Raw genomic sequence first — 22055 nt, 5'->3', positions numbered from 1 at the left:
CGTCAAACAAACCCTATTTAGCATAACCCTAACTCTTAATAATCGTAGATATTTACCTAGACAAACGTTTCAGATAGCCTATATTTAGGACTGTGTGTAATTTATTAAACGAAGAGTATGGTTTACCTGTACATGCCATTATCTCATTCATATCCATTGTTTAATTTATACAATGTCTAAGGCTATAGGCACATACAGTAAACAATTATTACATGTGTCAATACAGAGCAATACTGTGTTGTATTCTACACCGTACATCTCAATATTTATAAAAACTCTCTGCACTAAAGGCAACACCACGATAGAAATAACACATTAATGTGATATTTTGAGCTTTGGTCAAATCCACAGTATCATCAAAATAGTCACATTTTAAGGTTCCATAATTTTCTTCTGTCCTTATGTGGATAAGATCTATAGTACATTCCATTTACATTTTTGTATATCAATGTGTACAGCATCAAAACCAACCCAGAAAACCCCACAAGTAAAACCTTGACAGGTAACATTTTAGATCAGGATCCAAACTAACAATCCTGTTCTAAACACCTCCCTGGCTCCTGTCTCCCTTAAACCAGTGATCTACCAAAGGATGGTCATTCAGTCCACCTGTTCAATCACGTTCTCCCAGGACAAAGGAGGCATCTGGGTCTGTGAGGTTCTGTCTCTACTGTTGATAATCTCCATTCAACCATGATGTGACAATACAGTTAAAAAAAAACAGTTCTATGACCACAACCACTAGTTTGTTATCTGCATTCTCCATCTGTCAGTCACACCTTGATCGTGCAGATCTTGGGGTATTGAACTGACATCCCTTTACACCTGCATGGTCCTCATCCAATCCAGCCCACTGAGTCAGGATAGTCCCATGGTAGAATGGATGTTTTTTGGTCTTCCTGCCATCTCATGTTCTCAGTCAAACATAGTGTGGGTCAGGCCAGTCAGTCTGAAGGTTTCGGCAACTTGCCTGGAGTGTTGAATCTTGGAGGACAGGGCCTCCAGCATGTCGTTCTGGTCCACAGCTGTAGCAGTGCGGTAGATGAAGGTCCCTAGTGACTCCAGACCCCTCATGCCCAGGTTCACGCCACAGCCTGTAAGGCAGACAAGTAGAATGATTGTTTAGTAAGAGCAGAACAGCTAATATCTAAGCCGAAGTTTCACATGTTACATCCCTCCATCTTCTCCTTCTCATTCATACAAGTGTCTTCACACACATCCAAACCTCAGAATCAAATCACATTTTATTTGTAATCTCTGAAATTAAACTTTGCAAAATCACAAAGTAAATAATAAAAAAAACTGAAAAGATTTTCTAGGCCTACCCAAAAAGATGATTCTGCCTACGCCCCTGGTACACACACCTGTGTCAAAGTTGAGCACGCGTGCCGCCTCCCCCTCCACGGTGACGGCCACGTTGTCTCCCTCGATGTACGCAGCGCTGACACAGCGGTGGGACAACTGGACCTCAAACAGACGGCGGCTGCACTGCATGCGATGCAGCGTCAGCTCATTCAGACGGGGCTCGATGTCTGTCTTGTAGGCGTTGAAGGACTGGTGGAAGATATTCTTCATGATCTGCACAGGAGGAGGGTATACAGAAATGACACATTCAATCCGATTGTTTATAAAAAGTGTTATGCTCTGTATGACGTGAATTTAGCTTCTTTTTTGGGGGCAATTTTACATTTCTCAATTCAATTCAATGGGATTTATTGGCATGAAAGAACAAATGTTCATATTGCTAAAGCAACAGTGGAATTACAGAAATAACTATATTCCATATAAATCAGGAACAGGAAACAATGTCTCTCTCTCTCTCTCTCTCACACACACACTCAGTCTCTCTCTTTGCTCATCTATGCTCTTCTTAGGCCTTCACTAGCCATCCGTAACCAGGTAACAGGGAGTGTGTGTAGATGTGTGCGTGCAAGCGTATGTGTGTGAACAACATACTATGTGTCACACTGTGTGCCCAGCCTTGCTGAGTGTGGGAAGCTGTAAAGGAGAGTGTGTGTCTGGTATCTTACTCAAGTGTTGATGCCCATGCAAGGTGAGATCAGACATCATCCTCCATTAGCCAAGCAGAGGATGTGCAACATTATGTCTATGGCCATGGCTCACCATCTGTGCACATCTCAAGGTGAAACCTGCAAGTCTCAGCAGAATATTTAAATGTTTGGCAGCCTCGCCCTGCTGGGTGCTGGGTAGGAGTCAGGGAACACTGGATCGAGCTGGGAGAACAATTCTCTCCATTTACAGAAGGGCACAGATGGCCATGCACACACACACACACACACAACCAATGAGGTTCAGCCTCCACCTTCCTCAGACACACATATACACTTGCGGTCATACACTGTGTAATCAGCCAAGATACGCAATGGTGTAGTTGGAGGCCATTTGCTGAATGAAAGGTAAGGAGTAAGTAGGTGTGAAATTCAGTCATGTGCTATTATTAGCCCTCTTTCCACTGCATTAAGATGGACATGCCAAGAGCAGTAGCCTGACCAATCAGAGAGGAGGCCGTCTCCTGCGCTACGTGGGAGAGCATGAAACACCATGTGATCTCAACATTAAAGTAACTACTGAACCGTGTATTCATTCAATGACTATTTTTCTGTACACTTATGTCCCAATGTGTTGGCAAGACAGTGTGGTCAAGGAATCTTGGTGAATGCCTGATGTGTGAGAGATGGGGGGTCTGGGAGCCCTTACAGAGGAGTTGACGGTGTGTCGGAGGAAGCGGACCATTTTGGTATCGTTGGCGGGGCACACCAGGGCCATGTAGCGATGGCGGAAAGTTCCGTAGATCTTCAAGTGAAAACCTGGCTTGGTTGCAGGGGTCTTCTGCTCTCTAAGGGCCTCGACGCCGTACGCAGACAGATCAAAATACAGACTGTGCGCCCTAATCTCTGGGGTAGGTACCTGGGGAGAGAGAGAGAGATAGAGAGAGAGAGAGAGAGAGAGAGAGAGAGACGACAACTAATTAGCAACATTAGCAGAGAAATCGATTATGCATTCTTAACATCAACATTAGAACAATATTACTTTATAACAACATCTCTCTCTCTTCAGTTTCTCTCCACACCTCTTTCCAACTTTCCCCTCTATGTTCTCACACATATTGATTTCTTTGTTTGTCTCCTCTATCCTGTCCTGGTTGGTCACTGTCTGTCATGTTCCCCTAAGAACTATAAAACAAACCCAATGCAGGAATTGTCCAGGTACAGTCTCTTTCCTTGAGACTGTATATAGTTTAAATAGTTATGTATGTATTTAAATAGCAAACATCCCTGTGTCTCCTTCCCTCAAATAAGAATTGATCCTCTGCCACATTAATTAGATGAACTAAATGTGATCATACAGTGATGATAACTACCAGGACGGGGGGAGAATGAAACTAACCATGTTGTATCCTGTTGGGCAAATTCAATAAATAAGGGAAATGACCAGAGACAGAAAGTGCCGGTAGCACCAGACTCCAGGCCTTTGAAGACAACATATGAATAAAACTGTCTCCCAGTAATCTGAGGAGAACCTAAATAGATATAAATAAACCCCACTTTCTTTTTTTTCCTCCCTCCCTCCCTCCCTCCCTCCGTCCCTCCCTCCCTCCCTCCCTCCCTCCCTCCCTCCCTCCCTACCTCTCCATATCTATCTTTATCTCTCTCTCTCTACCTTCTCTGTCAGAGTGGAGTAATTCCTCCTTGTCAAAATCAGTTACAATGAAAAAAACTAAACAAAGACAATGATGATTAGTGTTAACAATGTTATTACATTGTCACACACAGGCATGTCGAACAGAATATCAAATAAACAGTCTCTTATCGGTGTTGCTCAGTGGCTGTGAGCTGGACGTGTGATGATTGCTTATGTAAAATGTATCTGTCTGCATCCCGAGGGAACATTTCAGATGGGTTTTTCTGTCTATCATGTCTGCCTATCTGTCTGCATGCCTTTTTCTCCATCCACTGTCTGTCTGCCAGCAGGCTTACCTGTCTGTCTTCCTGTCTGTCTGGCCATCTAGCTGCCTACTTGCCTGCTTGACTGCCTGCCTTATCTATTTGTCGGACCATCTGCATGTATACCTGTCTGTCTGATCTGTCCATCTGTCAGCCTACCTCTCAGAAGCAGCCCTGAGGTCATGCAGGGCGAAAGAGCAGTTGTTTTCCAACATTATTCACTCGTTTTTACTTCCTGTGCAGTCTCTTATCTGCTTCTTCATTATTCCACCATCCTGCCGCCTGCTTTTCTCAGGAACATGACTGAGTCATCAGCAGCACAGCACGGACCCTCTGGATGTCATGACACGTGACCTTGTGTCGATGAGAATTTCAATATGGATGATGTTGTCGTAAAGAGCCTTGGGCCCTCATCCCTCAGGACAGAGAAGTCAAATTGTTGGTCATCGAATTCCAAATTGTGCCAAGCTGTTGTGGACCAGTCCAGGTCATTGTTCGCTCAATGAGACGCTAGGCTAAACGCGGTTATACTCGCGTTGTAATATCCTGTCTAAACACTGTGTATCTAGAAAGATAATCCTCTTCCCAACAACGCACACCCACATGTTGTTTTTCTTTTTAAAGGGCTTTGTGATGAGCTTAGTGATTACAAACCTGTCTTTGGTCCAGTCTCTCGATGGTGGCATTAGCTCCATATGCATGGCAGGACTCCACAGAGTAGTCGGAACTAATGCCCAGCACAGAGCAAGAGTCTCCACAAGACCCATCAGCTACAACAATCACTCGCGGCCAGTCACAACCTGGGATCCGACGTAGGTATTCCTCTGTGAACTTAGAAAAGACCAAAAAGAGAGAGTGAGATGGATAGATGGAGGCAGAGAAATAGCGACAGAGACATAGAGAGAGAGAGACAGAACATGAAACACATCTGCTACAGAGGGATTTTCTTCAAAATGGCCTTTCCACCTTTGCACCATTGTGTTAATAACATACCTAGTGATTTATTACTGTGTTAGGAAAGAAGCTGTGTATGTCATTGCCCTCTATAAAACACTAGAATCTTCACAGTGACCTTAGCAATATAAAGACTGTAATGGGGGCAAGCATAGAGAGTGACATTGAGAGAGAGAGAGAGAGAGAGAGAGAGAGAGAGAGAGAGAGAGAGAGAGAGAGAGAGAGAGAGAGAGAGAGAGAGAGAGAGAGATAGAGACAGGCAGGCAGGCAGGCAGGCAGGCAGGCAGGCAGGCAGACAGATAGATAGATAGATAGATAGATAGATAGTATAGAGGGCAGGAAGAGAAAACGAGGTGGGATAAACTGTGTGCAGTAAGGCAGAGGACACCAGACTTCAAACTACAAAAAATATATAGGCATAAATGTCTGGAGGCTATAAGTGTGCTTAATCCATTTAGACTGCAGAGAACATGTGCTTTCACAGATCACACATCTCTGGCAAGCAGAGAGGAATAACTCAATTGTCAGGCACAAGGTCCTCTGAAATGAAAAGGTTTGGTCGATGTTAGGCCTCTTAATCAGCCGGATGTTATATCTGATGAAAGGTATCCTTGATGTAAGTCAGCAGACAGAGGGGTGGCAAATAGAGGTTTTACACTGCTATGGGCACTGGTCATCACTGGAGGACAGCTATTCTGGCAAGGCCAGACAGGCCTGAGCAAAACTCCTTCCGTTCATTCACCTACTCTGAATCTTTGTCAGGACCATTTATTTGTGTATTTTTATATTTTTTGATCCAAAAAATAACCCTAACCTGACACTTGTGTTCTTGTTACCCACACCCAACCCTTCTTTCTATGCTTCTTTATCACCTATCGTGGCACCTTGCACACAAACTGCTGCAGCTGCGGTAATCCAGCCATGACCCAAAGGACACATCCATCACACTTGTCTCAATCTGGATACACCATCAGTTGATTCATGTATCATGAATCCATCCATTTATCATATATTTCATCACCCATTCCCATTGAATGGTGAACCCATGAACCTATGGCAAGTCATATCTCTAGTCAGGTTACAGAATATTGCCACAAAGAACACCAGAATGCGCAGGAAATAAACCGTGAGGAAATCTGTAGCGTTCATTGACAAAATGATTATTTACAAAGAAATGTAAGGTGCATCTTTCCTGTCTCCAGTGTTACAGAGCCTGGAGATGTGTTCCTTTCTCGCTGGTCTCTCTCTCTAATCTCTCTCAGCAGTCTACCAATCTGATAATTTTTTGAGAAGCAGAAACCCCTGCCTTCGTGAACTCTAACACCCCCCCCCCACACACACACACACACACTCACACACACATACACACAAATCTACACACAGCTGTGTGCCCTGGCTTTGATTGCCGCTTCAAGGGGAGGATCAAGTTCACCCGAAAGACAGTCAAACACGTCAACAGATCATTGTGACTGAAAAGAGAGATTTACCTGAGGCTTGACACTTATCAGCTTGCACTCGCATTGACTCTCTCACTACAACACTCTTGAACACACACTAAAGTTAGACGCATTTTCATGCTGAGTTTATAATCCACTATTTTATGAGAAAAATAACGTTAAGTTGCCAGTTCAGCATCTTGCAGACCTTAACAGCAAAAGTAACAATTGTACTTGTGTCAATCATATATGATTCTGGTTTTATTTGCCAGGCTACCTTGGTTCCCAGATGCACCTTGATTTCAACCTTCTGTTTTTTCTGTTCCAAGATGCTCAGCAAGTACTCTTGAAACACTCCTATTTTGGTGAAGAAGTGTTCGTTGTGCCAGCACCCCTCCATGTTGTCAAAGTCTACACCGAGTCCCAGTAGGAACTCCACACTTCTTGGGTCGAGGGCGATCTGCTGGGGCCGGCAGAGCAGAGCCGTCCGGTACCTCTCATCCAGTACAGTCAGCTTCAGCACCTTGCCCGAGCGAACAGCGACAAGCGCAGCTGTCAATCCCACGGGCCCCGAGCCAACGATCAGAACCGATATCCTGGCCCGCCACTGCCTAATCCCATCCACGCTAACTTTCACCACCACATAAATGACCACAGCCACCAAAGTGCTGAGCGCTGTGTCGTACGCTACAGCACGGTACTTTTCCTCTGCGCTTTCGTTGATTCCGTTGATTCCAGCGTTTTCCGTCTGAAACCGGTCCATACTGCAGCTCAAAATGTATTATGAAAAGATGAAAAGTGCGAATTAGATAAATCAGGCTTTCATGCGCTATCACGCTGTCTCGCCCTGGCCACAGCTCAAAGAGCACCACGCATCTGATGCTCGCCGCGCTATTCAAACGCACATCAGCTGCTACCGAGCAGATGCGACCCCACACAAGTCAAACAGCACATCACATTTATTTTATTATTTTCCACCGAAATACAACAAATGGCTTATTGACAGCGTGCCCGTTGCTTTTTATGTTGGAAAAACTGCTGTTTCGGCTTAGTATTGTTATTTTTAAAAATCTGTTCGCAAGAACACGGACTCTGAAGGAGTGGGGGCCTACAAGGCAAGCTGCAGTTTTATAGTAGGCGTGGACTGACATTGTTTTCAATAATTTTAACTGTTAAACCAGATTTATCTATTAAAAAACATGTTTTTCTAAATCAGTTAAAGTGATGCTGGGTTCCACAGTAACCTGATATGAGCAGATGTCTTTACCAGTGCACCACAGGAGCTGAACAGTAAGCCCCAGTTTTACTCCCAGGAAATATTGATCAACTGTATCTAAAAGCAGAGAGGTCGATGAGCGCTAGCTTAATTTCTCCCTCCCCTCCCCTCCCCCTGTCTCTCTGTCTCAGGGGCATGGTCAGCTGCACAGCAGACAGGGGCAGAGTTGGAGAATCTGCATTTGGGGTTACTGGTGAGGACTGATCCGCCTATTCAGAGGCTTGTCTGCTGAAAATGGAAATGCAGATTCACACAGAGAGCATGTCTGTCATGTAAATCACACTGCATCACCACCACTCCTGTCCTCTCCTTTCATCATCTCTTTGAATTTCTTCTCTTCTACTCTCCTAACCATTTGTGTTCTCCCACTTCCGGTCCTAGAAACGGGCAAGCCTGCAGACTGGAGAGATCACCATGTTCACATGGTGATGGCTTTTTCAAGGACATAGTAATCTGTTATAGGCAGCAATGTCATTATGTTACAGCAAAAAAAAATAAAACAAATAATGAGAGCTTGACAGAAATTATTATTGTAGTCCTTCCCACATGAAATTGGCCAATCTTCTGTGTTCGCCATCTCCTCTATAGTGATTCATTCATCCATGCCCCCTTGTTTCCCATGACTCTGGTTCCTCCTTCGAGTGCAAACTTACTCCAAAACGACCTAACAAGTCACACGCAATGTCCTATTTAGCATTCAGAAAATGTTCTGACCTTTGAGACTATCCGAGCCTGACCAGTCAAATGAATAATGAGATCGGTGGGAGCGGTACTGACAGGAATGTGGCATTGTGGCTGATGATGTCATCGTGCAGGCAGTGGAAAGGTGGTGAGAGAGCAGGCTGGTGAGCAATAAATCAACACGATTCAAAAAGAACGGTCATAATACACACTGTTATTATGCAGAGGATTTTTTGAGCGTCTGCCTGTTCATGACTGTTAATGAGTGTATCAGAGACAGAGGGACATAGAGAGAAAGAGACAGAAACAGAGACAAAAAACAAGGTATTTGGGTAACACAATGAAAGGTGACAGACTCCTAGACCACTATGTCTGATCAGAAACTATGTACAGAGTGAAGCAATTCAGATTGTATTCTTTTCAGAATGTTGATCCAGTAACAGCAACATTAATCAAACAATCATCAAGTATATGTGGACAGTGGACACCTGTACTAGCTTGAGAAACTGTTATGGCAGGTACACTGTTTATTTGACTTTTCTATCGATCTTTTTACTGTCGTACATTATCTCATAGTTTGATGCCGTTTTCATTGGCAAAATTAGTATATTTCTGTCATGCCGATAGCATTGAAATTGAATATAACAGAAAGATAGAAAGATTGTGAAAAGGGAGAGAGAAAGAGAGAGGCAGAGAGACAGAGAGAGAGGGAGACAGAGAGAAAGACAAAAAGAAAGAGAGAGAGACAGAAAGCTCAAATGCAATACTAAGCCTTCTCAGGTAATTGGTTTCCACTGCTTCTCAGGTGCCTGGCAACGTGTGGCCAGTCAAAGGTCCTGATTTGTGGAGAAATAGGGCACTAATTAAAGACAGACCATTAAAAGGACAGAGACAGCATTGGTTATTTGTGATGGTCGCCCAGGTACACAATGATGGGCTGAGAAAACCTGTAATGACTGGATTTTTCTTTCAATTTTTCTTTCAACCATAAGCATTTTCTCTCTTTCTTTCTCTCTGTCCATCTCTCTCTCTCTCGCCCGCTTTCCTTCTTGCTCTTTGTCTTAGAGAACAGAAAGAACATGAATAAAAGCACAGTAGCAGCTAATCAGAGAAGCTCTCCAAGTGCTTTCAAGCATGATAAAGCATCTTGTGATACATGGAAACTTGCTTGGTTTAAAGCTTCATATTAACATCTTTATATATGTAATTATGCAAGAATTAGTCTAATTCAGCCTTGAGGACTGGGATTTAAATCTGATGATACTGAGAGGATGTTCGACACAGCCTCGCACAGACAAAAACATACATACATACACTACCTTTCTCCGCAACAAAGCACAAAAGAGTCTTTCACAACCTAGCCCAGATCTTATGGACACCAATAGATGTGTTCAAACTACAGATTGTTAGGGAAATATGACAGGCCGCATTGCAAGCAAGCCTTCAGTCTACCATGGCTATCAGGGAGCAAACATGCTACAACACTGTACATTAGACCAGTGTAGCCAAAATGGTGTATGTGGCTAAGCTAAAATAAATGAATGTAGACCGACCATGTTTTAAGTGCCAGGTATAGTGTGCTTGTGCTGTACATACTTGTTAGGCTCGACAGAGAAGAGAGAAATGGCCATGGCAGACAGACTTGGCATTGGTCCAGTGACAAGTGACCCCTGAATTCATTTCAGAATAGTGGATCCAACCACACACAGCTTGACAACTTGACATTGGTCACTGCAGGAGGAATAGAACAGCCTGTGCTCTGAGCAGGAATGCATAGCTGCTGGAAACACAGAGGAGCCCTATCAATAGACATATATAAACATATTGGGAATGTTGTATTTTTCACATGATCTGCCCACAGTACCTTATTCGGGAGGAAACCCAACATAACCCCCCTCACACATACAAATACAGATGCATCCCATTAGACTTAATAATCCAACAGACAATTCCTGCACCCAGTGTCCATGCCAACACATCTGACCCCCCTGACTATGTGTGGCCCTCTGCCAGTCCTCATTAACATATGTTACCCTGCCCCCACTATTGTCCTCCGCTATGCACATTAGGCACATTAGACTAGTTTGGTGGGGCAGTAGTTCCAGGCCTCCTGCACATGGTCTTCAGCACACGATGGGAATGCTGGTGCCAGGGGAACAGGAGAGGCTCATCCCTGCTAATGATGGTTTATTAAAACCATGAAGCAATCAACATATGGCTTGAACAACAGTTGCAAATTAACGGTCACCCTTGAATTAATTTATCTTCCTCAGTGTCCTTCATCAAATGTCTCGAGATGATCAATTGCAGTACATCAAAGCACTTTCCTGTTCTTACAGAAAATGTACTATTTGTATTCCAGTAAGATAATAGATAAGATTATTTCCAAAATATTGCCCATGGTTTGATAACATGCGCAAGGATGGTCCTTGGTAAACTTGAATTATGTACCAAAAATACAACTTAAGAATATTATTTCACAGCCATCACAAAGAATAAAAAGGTCCAGAAAGTAGCCCTTGTGGAGGTCATTGTGTGAGTCACAAATGTGTGTTCCGAGCTTAACACACACCAAATAATCTACTTTGATGGGGGCTCATGCCGCTCTGAACAAAACACGAATAACTGAAAAGAACAGACGGAGTCACCATGGTTACAAGATACAATAACATCACCTTATTAAACCATGGAAAAGCTTGAGTGTGAGAACCCAAGATAATATCCAATGGCTCCACCTGAGTGTGGACTGTATTGAACACATTTCAACGGATAATAAATCAAATTCCCTCTGAGGGATCAATAAAGTATCTATCTATCTATCTATCTATCTAATAAAGTGACAGTTGGGTATGAATGCATAAGTCATTTAGATGGTAAGAAGAATCAAACAGTCTTAGAATAAAGCTTGGTAAGACTATTCATAGATGGAGATGCAGTATTCAGCAGTTAAATAAATGGCTAATGTAGGATAACATGAGTTATCCTAAGCCTGTCTGGGGGACATTACTTAAACATAACAGGGGTCATTGTGTTCACCGGCCCTGATGAGTTCAACTTCCAAGTAAAGAATCCTCACCATACCCATGTTTTACCTGATTGTATTAAATGAAGTATGATACTATAGAATGGCAGTATCTTCCCCTCAAAATTTGCTATTACTATCTATAGAGACTGTACATAATTACTGATTGACAAATCAGAGAGGAGCAGACATTGAACCTCCCTGAGCCATTGGCGCCCTCTACTGTCTAGAATGACTGCATTACAGCTCCTAGTGATGATGCCTCCTGTAGATAGCAGAAGTTAAGTGTACCAAAAATAAATTAACAGTGTATTTACAAAAATAAAATACGCTCATTTCAGAAAATTGAAATGTTGCTTTCAACTATTGTTTAATATGAATGTTTCAAAGTTAAGGCATAATAAAACTTACACATCATCTCTGTCAACAATCTCAAGCACATGCATAAAAAAAAAATAGAGAATGTTGCTAACTGAGAACTGGAAGATCTTTCCCAATCACCCTACAGCATAACATATTAGTATGCTGGTGTGACAAAGTGAAGTCACCCCTTTTTGCCAATTGTGTCAAGTGAAATAATGAAATAGAAAGGTTTAAAATGTCTATATTTACATACTGGAAATATGGAAAATACTCCAAATAAACATTTCAAGCTGGCTCTGTATTGCCTGACGGGTACATAACGAAGCTCTAGTACAACCAATACACAAAAGGTACAGAGTGAGAGAGCTGTTACAGGGCATTGTACTCCACACACTTAGATGGGTCAGTGGAGAAGTGCTTCTGGCAGATGGTCATCAACCTCTTCAGTCCCTGAAGGTGGTCACAGTGAGGAACAGAGACATGTTAGAACCTGCAAACTCAGAAGGGCTGAAAAAGATGACACATTGGGTTTTCAAAGAAGACGCTGCCGTTTTCGTGATTGGCCAAATGACTCGCCAAAGATGTTTTATTGTGAAGACGACCGCAGTAGGTTTTTGAAACTCCCGTTTATGGGAAATTGTACCCCCTCCCACAAATAAAAACTCTTCGGATCTACACGATTCACGTGGATGACATTTTCCCATTCAAAATGGCTATTTTCGTCGAAAAGCGTCAAGTTTGCAGGTATGTAGAATACAATGTGAATGTATGGATGCTACCATATCAAAAAGGTTCTACAACTGGGAAACTGAATGAGCTTTCATATCAAAGATAACGTTATACACGCTGAACTGACAATCAGATCTCTCACCTGAATGTACTTCCTCTGGGTCTCATCGTTGAGGACGTGGGCAACGTGTTTGGAGAAGATCTTCTCACGGCCAGTACGCGCATGGATCCCCACCATGGTCACACCAATGGGCCAGGGAGCATTCCCGATCGCCATCTGAAGGTAGGCATCATTCGCCTGGAAGCAACAGTGACAGGATTAGAGACAAAAACGCCAGATCACAGGCCAGCAGAGGAATCCTGCATTCGAAAACAGCTAAGAAGCTAAATACCTTTACATATTCTCTCTCCATAATGAACTTGATGATATCTGTTATTGATTCTTTAATGTCTGCTGGCAAACTCTGAAATAGATAATGACAAATATATGCATTGAAAACACAAGAATTGACCAGTAGAGTAGTAAATAAAAACAAAAAATGTCCTACCTTCTTGCGTAGCTTCCTGAAGAGAGGTTTCAGATATGATTCTGTCTGTTTGTGGGTGGCACTGGCCAGCTTGCCCTGAACGCTCCGTTTCACATGATCTTCTCGTCGGTTAAGGTCTTTTGCCCACACACCTAGCAGGAACTACGATGGCAAAACAATCACAAAGTCAACCTCCTTCCTCAGAGGTCCCCAGCACAAACCAAGAAAATGGTCTGAAATAGATAGCTGTTACACTGTCTGTTACACTGTTACATAATCAGAATATCAGAAAATTCACTCCTGAAATGTGTCCCGTAGCAACGCCGAACAACAGAATGCCGTTCTGTATTCCGATGGGTCAATACAGAGGAAAAAGTCAAGTCCTTTCAGATATAGGCTAGTCTTGAATCAGTCTTACCCTCAGAACTTTGGCAATGACATCCTGGTCTCCGTGATCGTCCCCTGTACCCAGCCATTTCCCCAGAGCCTGTTGGAGAACAACATCAACACTCAGAAAGTCAAAAAGCTGAAGGCGAGTTGAGAAGGGGGCTGGTACCTACAATGTTTTCAATCTCTACAGCTAAGACATTAGCCAAGTGCTCAACCATGGACCTTAAGCGACCAAGGCCTCTCTGTGTACCTCCAGTTCCTCAATGGTGGTGTTCTCCTCGTGCACTTTCAGGTCGTGTTGTGTGTCTTCTCCTCCTGCCTCCGTTCCCCCGACAACCTCATTCAGGTACTGCTGGTCGATCTTGTCCATAGCCGCTTTCAGGTCGTTCCTCAAGCCCTAAGCACAGAGAGCACAGCTCATTACATTTACATTTAGTCATTTAGTAGACGCTCTTATCCAGAGCGACTTACAGTAAGTACAGGGACATTCCCCCGAGGCAAGTAGGGTGAAGTGCCTTGCCCAAGGACACAACGTCAGTTGGCATGACCGGGAATCGAACTGGCAACATTCGGATTACTAGCCCGATTCCCTCACCGCTCAGCCACCTGACTGCCCCATTTGCAGAGCACTGTTCCAAAAGTGTTGAACCCACCTTTCTCTGAGCCGCATGAGTCAACAAAACAAAGAAAATGACAGACAAAACAGGGCCTTCGGCAAACAAGTCTTACCTTGTTGACTTCAGGGGCCAAAAACTCGATCTTCCTGAGCCTCTGGAAGGCGTCATAATCTGACTCACCAAACAACCTCACCGGCTCCCCTCGTTCCCTCAGTCGTCGGATCACCTGGAACAACACAGCGACATCAAAGCCAATATATGTAACATTCCACTTTGCAGTCTAAATAGCTAAAGCACCAAGCTAACAGTCTTATATTGTTAAACCAGGAGATCATTGTTTAGCTGACCTCTTGCCGGGAGAGTGTCATGGGCAGCTTCTCCTCTGTGAGCTCCAGTTCCATTACTGGGTTGGATGAAGAGGAGGTTTCTGCCTTCTCCTCATTTTTCTCTGTCTTGGAGGAAAGCAGAGGAAAGGGAGACATTTATAGTGCCTTGACAAGCCACAGACACGAGCACAGTCCATCCAGGTTGCCACTCTCAAAACGTTGCCTTACCACTTGATTGATCATAGATCTTGAATAATAGTAAGTTTGGCTTTGCAGTTCATCGGTAACATTTTCTGGAGAATCAAACCACAGTTTTCCTCGGCATTGCAATGCACTTTCAGATTCAGCAATCACATCAAAACTTACCCTGCCTGCGCAAAAGGAAATGTGCTGCATGTAATCCATGTTCATGTTGGAAATTACTCACAGCAAGGATGAACATTTTTGCACAGTCTTTCAAAAGTGCTGCAAAATCATGCTTTCAGACACACATGCATCTCTGCACACTTAGATTGTTTCTGAACGGTGCACAATCTAAAAGGAGGCAAAATAAAAACATGTGCATATGACAAATGTTTAAAAAAAATACACAAAAGACCCAAGCCAGGAAAAGGTACTGCTTATAAGCTTGGTAGACAAGGCATGAGGCTCTTGCCTCTGAAGCTGAGGAGAAGTTTTCCACACGGATGCAAAACCTGGACACAACCAACGGAAAAATGACAATCGATACCGAACTGAATATCAACCTCACATAGCGCATGTGCAATACAGCCCAAATCCAAACAAGCCAAATGCTCAAATTGATTTTGTATATTTGACCCATGCTCATGTCCACACTTCGGCTGTGTCCCAATTCTGTTAAATCTCTTCTTTTTTGGCCCCCTGTCCTTTGTGAAACTGGTAGTTTAAGGAGAGCAGACCCTTGTCTGTAGACAACCTCATGCCTTTTCCCTTTCCCTTTAAAGAGATTAGGAGTTCAAGAACCTGGAAAGATTAAAAACAACAGAGGGCTGTGTCACCCCATTACGTTTTCAATTTTGCTTACAGCAGGGTGTCTAAAGACTGGTCTGCCAGCTCATTGTTTTCAGTAGGCTATCCGTTTGTAATAGTTTTAATATGTTGATGAAGGGGGTTCCTCAACTTTTGGAACACAGCCTTTAGTCATCTCCTCACATGCAACCTATCTTCTACCTTAACGGTTCAATCCCATACCTTTCTGTCAGGCATCTCTTTCTGAACCTATGTGAAGGCATTCGCAGGTTGGGAGAGACAGCAGAGTCAATCAAGGCTAAGCATCACCAGACAAATACGAATAATCTTCTTCCCAGTGTGTGAGATACAGTCAATAAAAAACATCTACACTGTACTTCCGTCTATTAAGCAAGAGAATGTGAATGTCTTATGGGAGTTTATTGGTGATGTTTAGAGAATGGGAAGACATGAAGGGACTGCCTGGAGAGAGAAAATAGTGCGACATCCCCTTTTAATTATTAAAAATGAAACATCAGGAACATCATATTTTGACTATAGATATGCTCATTATGGTTACCTTGTATCCACATCTTTTGAAATATTCTTCCTCTTCCTTCCGCGCAAGATCCGCTCGTTTGAAGTATTTCTTCGAATCCTGTGAAATAGATGGAGTTTGTCAGCTCGTTCCATCAGTAGAAAGTGTCCATCCAAATATCCGTTGCAGTATTGCAGTTTGCTTCGTTTCAGTTGGACAGCTAGTGCTACACCTATTTATACATATGTTTACGAAACCCAGTATGTCCACACTAACTCGCTAGCAAGTTACTACGATGGCTAGCTCGCTAGCTAATGAATGTTTGTAGCTAGCTAACTAACGCATGAGGCACACACAAAATGCTGTCACTACCACTCACATCAATAAGATCCTTATCGTCAATAAGTTTTCTTTTCCTTGCAATCTCCGCTTTAAGAATATCCATATTGTCTGTAGCTACGTCCTATCTCAACTGTTTCTTATCAACGCGAAATCCGCTTAACTGGTCTACATCTGTCTGTGACAAAAACAAGCAATGGGGGTCTAACCAGTGACTACCAGTACCAGGAAAACATTCGATGATGTTAGCTTCAACCTTTCAAAATAAAAGCACAACCAAGCCAAGGTGCACGCACACATTGTTCCACAGTAACCCACATTCTAGTTTGTGCGTTACAAGTACGTGTAACATATCTTCAAGTGTTTGAAATATATGTTAAATAACTGAAAATCGAATCTATAGGTATTTTAGGCTTGTAGCTTACATTCTCTACAGTTCATAATGTCGCCTGCTAATTGATTTGGTAGATTCTTCCCTGGCCAACATCCAATTCGTTTCTTTTGCTTTTATAAATGCTTTTAACATGTTTTGATTAGTAGCCTATTATTCATTTCACAAAGAGAGAGATTGATAATTCTTTTTGACCCCCAGCCGAAATTGTTAGTGACCATCAGGTGGCGCAGAGGAATAGATGTGACGAATTTTTAAGTATTAAGTCATTTATTTATTTACATAGCTTAAAGCCCCGTGAGTGTACGATATGAACATGGAAATCCATCAGATACAGATGAGAAACAATAACTTATCCCCCAGCTATTTACTTTCACAGCCTATAACAGCCTGTAAGGTTTTATTTGACTAGAATCTTACATTGAAGACGACATTCAACTGATTATTAGTGTAGACGGACAGTGATATTTGGTGCGTGTGCGCCCCATTGACTGTACAAAATAACGGTGCGCCCTTTAGATTCGCATTCCGAGGAGGCATCCTCGACAGTTATTGAAGATGGAGTTTGGAGAAAGGAAAAGGAGAAGGAAGTCTCAAAGCTATAAATTGGTGAAGGATCAAGGTACAGTGGGGCGAGGAAAATGTGATATGTGCGTCGGTGTGTGTCTGAGTGTTTGGCTGGCGCTGCGCTGTGGCGACACTGTAAACAAAAGAGATGGCTACGTCAATACATAGGTATTAACCTTCTGTGCAATATAACTCCCACCTCCCAAGTAATGACAAAAGAAAAAAGCATGATCATCAGCCCCAAATTATGTATTTTTTAAAAGACTATGAAGATCGTGAAGTGTAATATGACAGACTATAGGCTAATTAAACACATTATAAACACATACTAACGTTCTCTTTATATTCGTCATAGTTTACATTACATTTTTTATATCAAAGGTAGTTTAAGAATGGGAAATGTAACTTCATGCCACCCACAGGTGGTGGAATGTGAACTGGATGGTAGAAAAATCATTGATTGGCATCATAGCCCACACTGCATAGAGCTGGTGTCACATAGCCTATGATTCTGTGCTCCCTCATGTCTAGATGATTTTCATTAACATATTCCGCAGGCATTTCATTTGCATACAGGATTTAGTTTGTGTCTGTGTCCTCTTAGTGGTGTTCCATAAAGAGTGTAACCTTACGTTCTTTTTGCCTTTTCAAGAATTTGATCCGATGTATTTTGACAGCTCTGTCAATAGAGATGTCAATGGAGAGTCTAAAGATGCAGCTGTGCCAGAGGGTAGGCATATGAGGCTTTTATGAAATGGAAAAATATGTCATTATCATGGTTTTGCTTGTAGTATTCTCTATAGTATGCTTATAGTCACTCATACACACATTCAATTTAACCCCATTCTTTCTCAGTCTGGCTGGAGGATGAGGGCATGGAGATCAAGAAACAAATCACAGGGATGATGAGGCTGTTGAGTGACAAAGCTGGTCGGATTTATCAACGTGTTGGATCGGAGGGGGACAGCCTAAAACAGGAGCCCCAGGAGGTGCACCAGAGCTGGGCACAGCCAGTTACCTTCCCTCTTGTATCGGAGGACCACCAGCTATGTGTGTGGAGTTCGACAGGGGAACCAGTTTCCGCTCTGTCATCAAATACCACCTCAGTACCTAACGGGCAAGGCTATAATCAGTACAGCACACGTTCCAAAACCCTGAGGATGCTCAACAACACCAAAGGAGCAGTCAAAACTAATGGTAAGGTCCAAAGGATTGCATATATGCAAGAGAACACATTGCTGTATTTGGAACCTCTAGCTTGAGACAACGTTCGACAAGAGAATCATTGTGCAGAGCAGACATGATATAGTCTGTGCCATTGTTGCAAGGCATTGCAACTTCAGACAGTGCTGTAACTGAAAGGCAAGGGTTCAAGGAACAACAGGCCACACTGCCAGGCAGACAGTCTGACCTACTGTGAATGGAGGGGACACATCAACACCAATAGAAAAAAACACACTCAACCACACTCACAAACACACACACTCACAATATGACATACACCATCTGAATAATTAGTAGAAAATAACCACCCGTTGTTTTTCCTTGTAGGACATCTACAAACAGGGAACATAGTGTTTGCAAAGCTGGTTAAGCAGGATCCATATCCATCACAAAACCCAAATGTTGATGGATGTGTCTGTATGTGTATTCCACACAGATGTTCCCCCTGTCGATGTTGAAGCTCCTTGCTGCATGTGTAACTGTAAGAGCACCTTAGAGGCTATTCTACAGGAACTACATGGCATGAGAAGGCTAATGCAGATGCAGAGAGGTCAGTCGTGGACACACACACATACACACACACACACACACACACAATCTAATCTGAATCACATCTTGCTTTGTAGGATCCCAGGACCAACAACAGTCAATATCTCCATGCCCCCCTTGCCCTGGGCCATCACAGCGTCGCAGACCGCGTAAGAGGAGACCTGTCCACAAGGTGGCACCCTTGAGTACACCCAGTAAAAGAAGTGTTGCCCCCCTCCGGCCACCCTCCTCAACTGTCACTGTACCCCCCGAGCCCGGAGGAACAAGGGTAATAAAGAGAGAGAGACTCTCCTCACCAGTCCCACCTGATGTCACAACCGTGCAAGCACAGAACAAGCCCAGTGCTGTCAATGGTCCACACAGCCCTCACTATGGGCAACCCAGGGCACAGCAGTCCTCTGAGGTGTATAGTCACTTTTGTGTATGTCGTTTGATTTTGTAGAGAGACATTTGTTCATCTTGATTCTTGTTCATTTTTAATGTATGTATACGTGTGTGTGTGTCTCTGTCAGTCTGAGGTGCGTTTGGCAGAGGAGTATGATGTTGTCATCCCCAAGGCCCAGCTGGACTCTATCCTGGTGAACTACACACGCTCAGGCAGCCTGCTCTTCAGGAAGTTGGTGGGCTGCAAACTATACAGTTTGACTATACTAACTAACTATACTAACTAAATTATTTACTCACTGAACATTTAAGTTGTGTTATCTGTCATGACCTCAGAAACATAGAAAATATATTGTGGCTAAACTAATTTTGGGAACAATTTTTGTTCTTCCGTAGGTGTGTGCCTTTTTTGATGATGCTACTTTGGCTAATTCACTTCCCAATGGCAAGAGGAAGAGAGGACTTAATGACCACCGCAAAGGCTTGGACCAGAACATAGTGGGGGCCATCAAAGGTAGGGGACAGACATTTATCGTGGCTCATACAGTATGGTAGCTTGTGTGATAAATTGAAATGTGTGAATATGGGTAATTGTTGTTTCAAACTGTGTCTAGTGTTTACAGAGAAGTACTGCACTGCTAACAGAATAGAGAAACTTCCTGGCCCTCGAGACTGGGTGCAGATCTTGCAGGACCAAATCAAGCTAGCCAGAAGACGGCTAAAGAGAGGTGTGTTTGTATGTGTGTTTAACCCTTGTGCTGCCTTTCGGGTCACAATGACCCGAAGGTTCACAACGACCCTTTGCACTGTGGGGGGTGTGAGACAGCCCGACGGTTAAAAGAAAATACTTCACTTTATTTTTGTATCAGGTAAAATTGCCGCAACACGTGGGGGGGGGGGGGGGGGGGGGGGGTCACAATGACCCGAAGATAACACTAGAGTTAAGTGTATGAGTTTGGTTTGCATGCAGCTTTCTCAAAGCGTTTTCTTTTGAAATCATTAGCGGAGGCTGCAGACCCAGAGGAAGCCATCAACAGACCTTGCACAGGTATGATCTGATAATTCTCCCCCCCTCTCTCCTTCTATACTTCTTTTTTTCAGTCATCCCTCACCCTCCAGTTGTCTTCCTCCTTCTCTACCAACTCCAAACCTCACTACCCTCTGTTTCCTACCTCTGTCTGCATTCACCTTGGGTTAGTGGCTCTCAATCCAACATTTGTCTCAGTCACACTATCTCCCTGACATCTGGCATTATCATGCAGGCTACCAAAATGTCAGCTAATTATCTTCACACCATGATTTCTATCCTAGTCAAAAGTGTCATAGTCAAACAGCTCAGTACAGTGGGGTGGGGAAGGTATCCAGAAAATATGTGTATTGGACAGTAAATCTGCTCTATCAGAACAGACAGAAAGATTCCACTACATTTTTGGTATTGATGTGGATTTGTGGCAATGTATGTCTTATTTTAATAGAAACCATTCAACCACTTGGAGAAAAGGAGGGAGATTCCCTTATAACAGGTAATATAAATAACATACAATAGGAATAATTAATGAAAATAAACAATGTCAAAAAGTACTTCTTTCAGACAAATCATTCGCTCTTTTACCAGGCTGTAACTATGGGAATTCAGCCAGTTTGATCGAGGCGAGGAAGAATGTGACAGATTAAAGCAAGTGCTGCCACCAAAGCCTTGCAACATCGATGTTGCACCTTAATGTCCTATTGCTCTACTAATTTGTGCCACTTCCACACATGTTATTTTAATCCTGTGACTGATTTTGAATTGTGATTGTAGAAAAAAGAAGACAATAGAGTAATTAAATTACTAGATCAATCGTATTTGATGAGCTTCCATGGACTGCTTTTTCACAGTCCTGCATACCTATAGTCCCACATTGCCTTTGGTGTCATTTAATTACTCTCTAGTTTGATCCAGAGATGCAAAACTTCTAAGTATTCTTCACTTTATCCAGTCATCAGTGTGATATTACAGATATCACTTCTGTCTAATTTGTCATTTCTAAAATTGACCCAGGCTTCCAACAAAAGGTTGTTTCTTCTATTAGAAGCAACAACAAATAATTATAATAATAAAATACAAAGAAATGGGTGTATGGATGGGGGCTTTATATTATACGTTTTGATTCTGATTGGTGTAGTGTTGTTATGCACCCTAATATTTACTACAGCTGTAGCAATAAACCGCTATAAATGTAGGCTAATTATTGTGCAGCATAAACATTTTGTATTTCTGTTTTCAAACTTCCGATTTGTGGACCTCAACATTGTTCAAATGACTGTGTACATCAATAAATATATTGAGCTCATGATGATACTGTATTGTGCCTGAAACTATTATTGAACGTTGCACATTTCGGTGTCTAATACACCAACACAGAAATGTGTACACAATATGTAATTCATGTCTTACTATAAAGTGAACAGATACCATGACTAACGCATACAAAGAGCCAAAGATTAATTTAGTGACATGCGCGAGGAATTTGAAGATACATTCGAAATTTAATAAAGTTATTCATGCTGTAGACAAGGTTCTGGTAATCCTTTCAGGTGACTGGGGTTTGCATGGACCTATTTGGAGGGAAAACACAAAATTAAAGGTATACTCCATTGTTGAGTTTTTATTACCAGACTTTACAGTTCTTTAAAGGGGAGGATAAAGGCGCTCGTCTACTTGCGAAGGACCCTTTGAGATCTCATATATATTCCCAATTGGTTCCACCATTGATATTTTCTCTCTCAATTTGTATTGGATTCAGGAGCATGTGTTGCTTTTTTTCT

The 22055-nt window shown here is 42.7% G+C and overlaps 3 protein-coding genes across 4 annotated transcripts; 1 reads left to right on the top strand and 2 right to left on the bottom strand.

The window, feature by feature from the left end:
* Positions 1-77: 77 nt before the first annotated feature.
* Positions 78-7723, bottom strand: si:dkey-234i14.6 (uncharacterized). Its single transcript, XM_062460711.1, has 6 exons — positions 7600-7723; positions 6633-7119; positions 4620-4796; positions 2719-2928; positions 1365-1578; positions 78-1094 (listed from the first exon to the last, which is right to left on the bottom strand). Exons 2-6 carry the CDS (start codon positions 7116-7118, stop codon positions 916-918), a joined length of 1266 nt encoding a protein of 421 aa, XP_062316695.1. The 5' UTR covers position 7119; positions 7600-7723; the 3' UTR covers positions 78-915.
* Positions 7724-11669: 3946 nt separating this feature from the next.
* prpf18 (PRP18 pre-mRNA processing factor 18 homolog (yeast)) lies at positions 11670-16362 on the bottom strand. Of its 2 annotated transcripts, XM_062462312.1 has the most exons (11): positions 16173-16362; positions 15836-15913; positions 15499-15525; positions 14308-14412; positions 14073-14186; positions 13594-13740; positions 13372-13440; positions 12975-13115; positions 12819-12890; positions 12569-12724; positions 11670-12147 (listed from the first exon to the last, which is right to left on the bottom strand). In XM_062462312.1, exons 1-11 carry the CDS (start codon positions 16236-16238, stop codon positions 12067-12069), a joined length of 1056 nt encoding a protein of 351 aa, XP_062318296.1. In that variant the 5' UTR covers positions 16239-16362; the 3' UTR covers positions 11670-12066. The 2 variants fall into 2 exon arrangements, with proteins under 2 accessions (XP_062318296.1, XP_062318297.1); XM_062462313.1 differs by lacking the exon at positions 15499-15525 and having other exon boundaries at positions 16173-16361.
* Positions 16363-16820: 458 nt separating this feature from the next.
* bend7 (BEN domain containing 7) lies at positions 16821-21594 on the top strand. Its single transcript, XM_062460710.1, has 11 exons — positions 16821-17145; positions 17743-17820; positions 17946-18287; positions 18751-18864; positions 18941-19266; positions 19376-19483; positions 19644-19761; positions 19862-19975; positions 20251-20295; positions 20723-20770; positions 20863-21594. Exons 1-11 carry the CDS (start codon positions 17082-17084, stop codon positions 20919-20921), a joined length of 1416 nt encoding a protein of 471 aa, XP_062316694.1. The 5' UTR covers positions 16821-17081; the 3' UTR covers positions 20922-21594.
* The last annotated feature ends 461 nt before the right edge of the window (positions 21595-22055 follow it).

The sequence above is a fragment of the Osmerus eperlanus genome, chromosome 5 (assembly GCF_963692335.1).
Source record: "Osmerus eperlanus chromosome 5, fOsmEpe2.1, whole genome shotgun sequence".
NCBI classification, from domain to species: Eukaryota; Metazoa; Chordata; class Actinopteri; order Osmeriformes; family Osmeridae; genus Osmerus; species Osmerus eperlanus.
This window is presented reverse-complemented; position numbering and strand designations above follow the sequence as displayed.

Excerpts from the sequence above, each read along its gene's own strand:
- bend7 (XM_062460710.1), top strand. The coding sequence starts at position 17,082 with ATGGAGTTTGGAGAAAGGAAAAGGAGAAGGAAGTCTCAAAGCTATAAA. Across the intron at positions 19,762-19,861 it reads CATAGTGGGGGCCATCAAAG|TGTTTACAGAGAAGTACTGC; the intron begins GTAGGGGACAGA and ends AACTGTGTCTAG. Across the intron at positions 20,296-20,722 it reads CATCAACAGACCTTGCACAG|AAACCATTCAACCACTTGGA; the intron begins GTATGATCTGAT and ends TTATTTTAATAG.
- prpf18 (XM_062462312.1), bottom strand. The coding sequence starts at position 16,238 with ATGGATATTCTTAAAGCGGAGATTGCAAGGAAAAGAAAACTTATTGAC. Across the intron at positions 15,914-16,172 it reads ACGATAAGGATCTTATTGAT|GATTCGAAGAAATACTTCAA; the intron begins GTGAGTGGTAGT and ends TCTATTTCACAG. Across the intron at positions 12,148-12,568 it reads CCCAGAGGAAGTACATTCAG|GGACTGAAGAGGTTGATGAC; the intron begins GTGAGAGATCTG and ends GACCACCTTCAG.
- si:dkey-234i14.6 (XM_062460711.1), bottom strand. The coding sequence starts at position 7,118 with ATGGACCGGTTTCAGACGGAAAACGCTGGAATCAACGGAATCAACGAA. Across the intron at positions 1,579-2,718 it reads GACACACCGTCAACTCCTCT|ATCATGAAGAATATCTTCCA; the intron begins GTAAGGGCTCCC and ends CCTCCTGTGCAG. Across the intron at positions 1,095-1,364 it reads CGTGCTCAACTTTGACACAG|GCTGTGGCGTGAACCTGGGC; the intron begins GTGTGTGTACCA and ends TCTGCCTTACAG.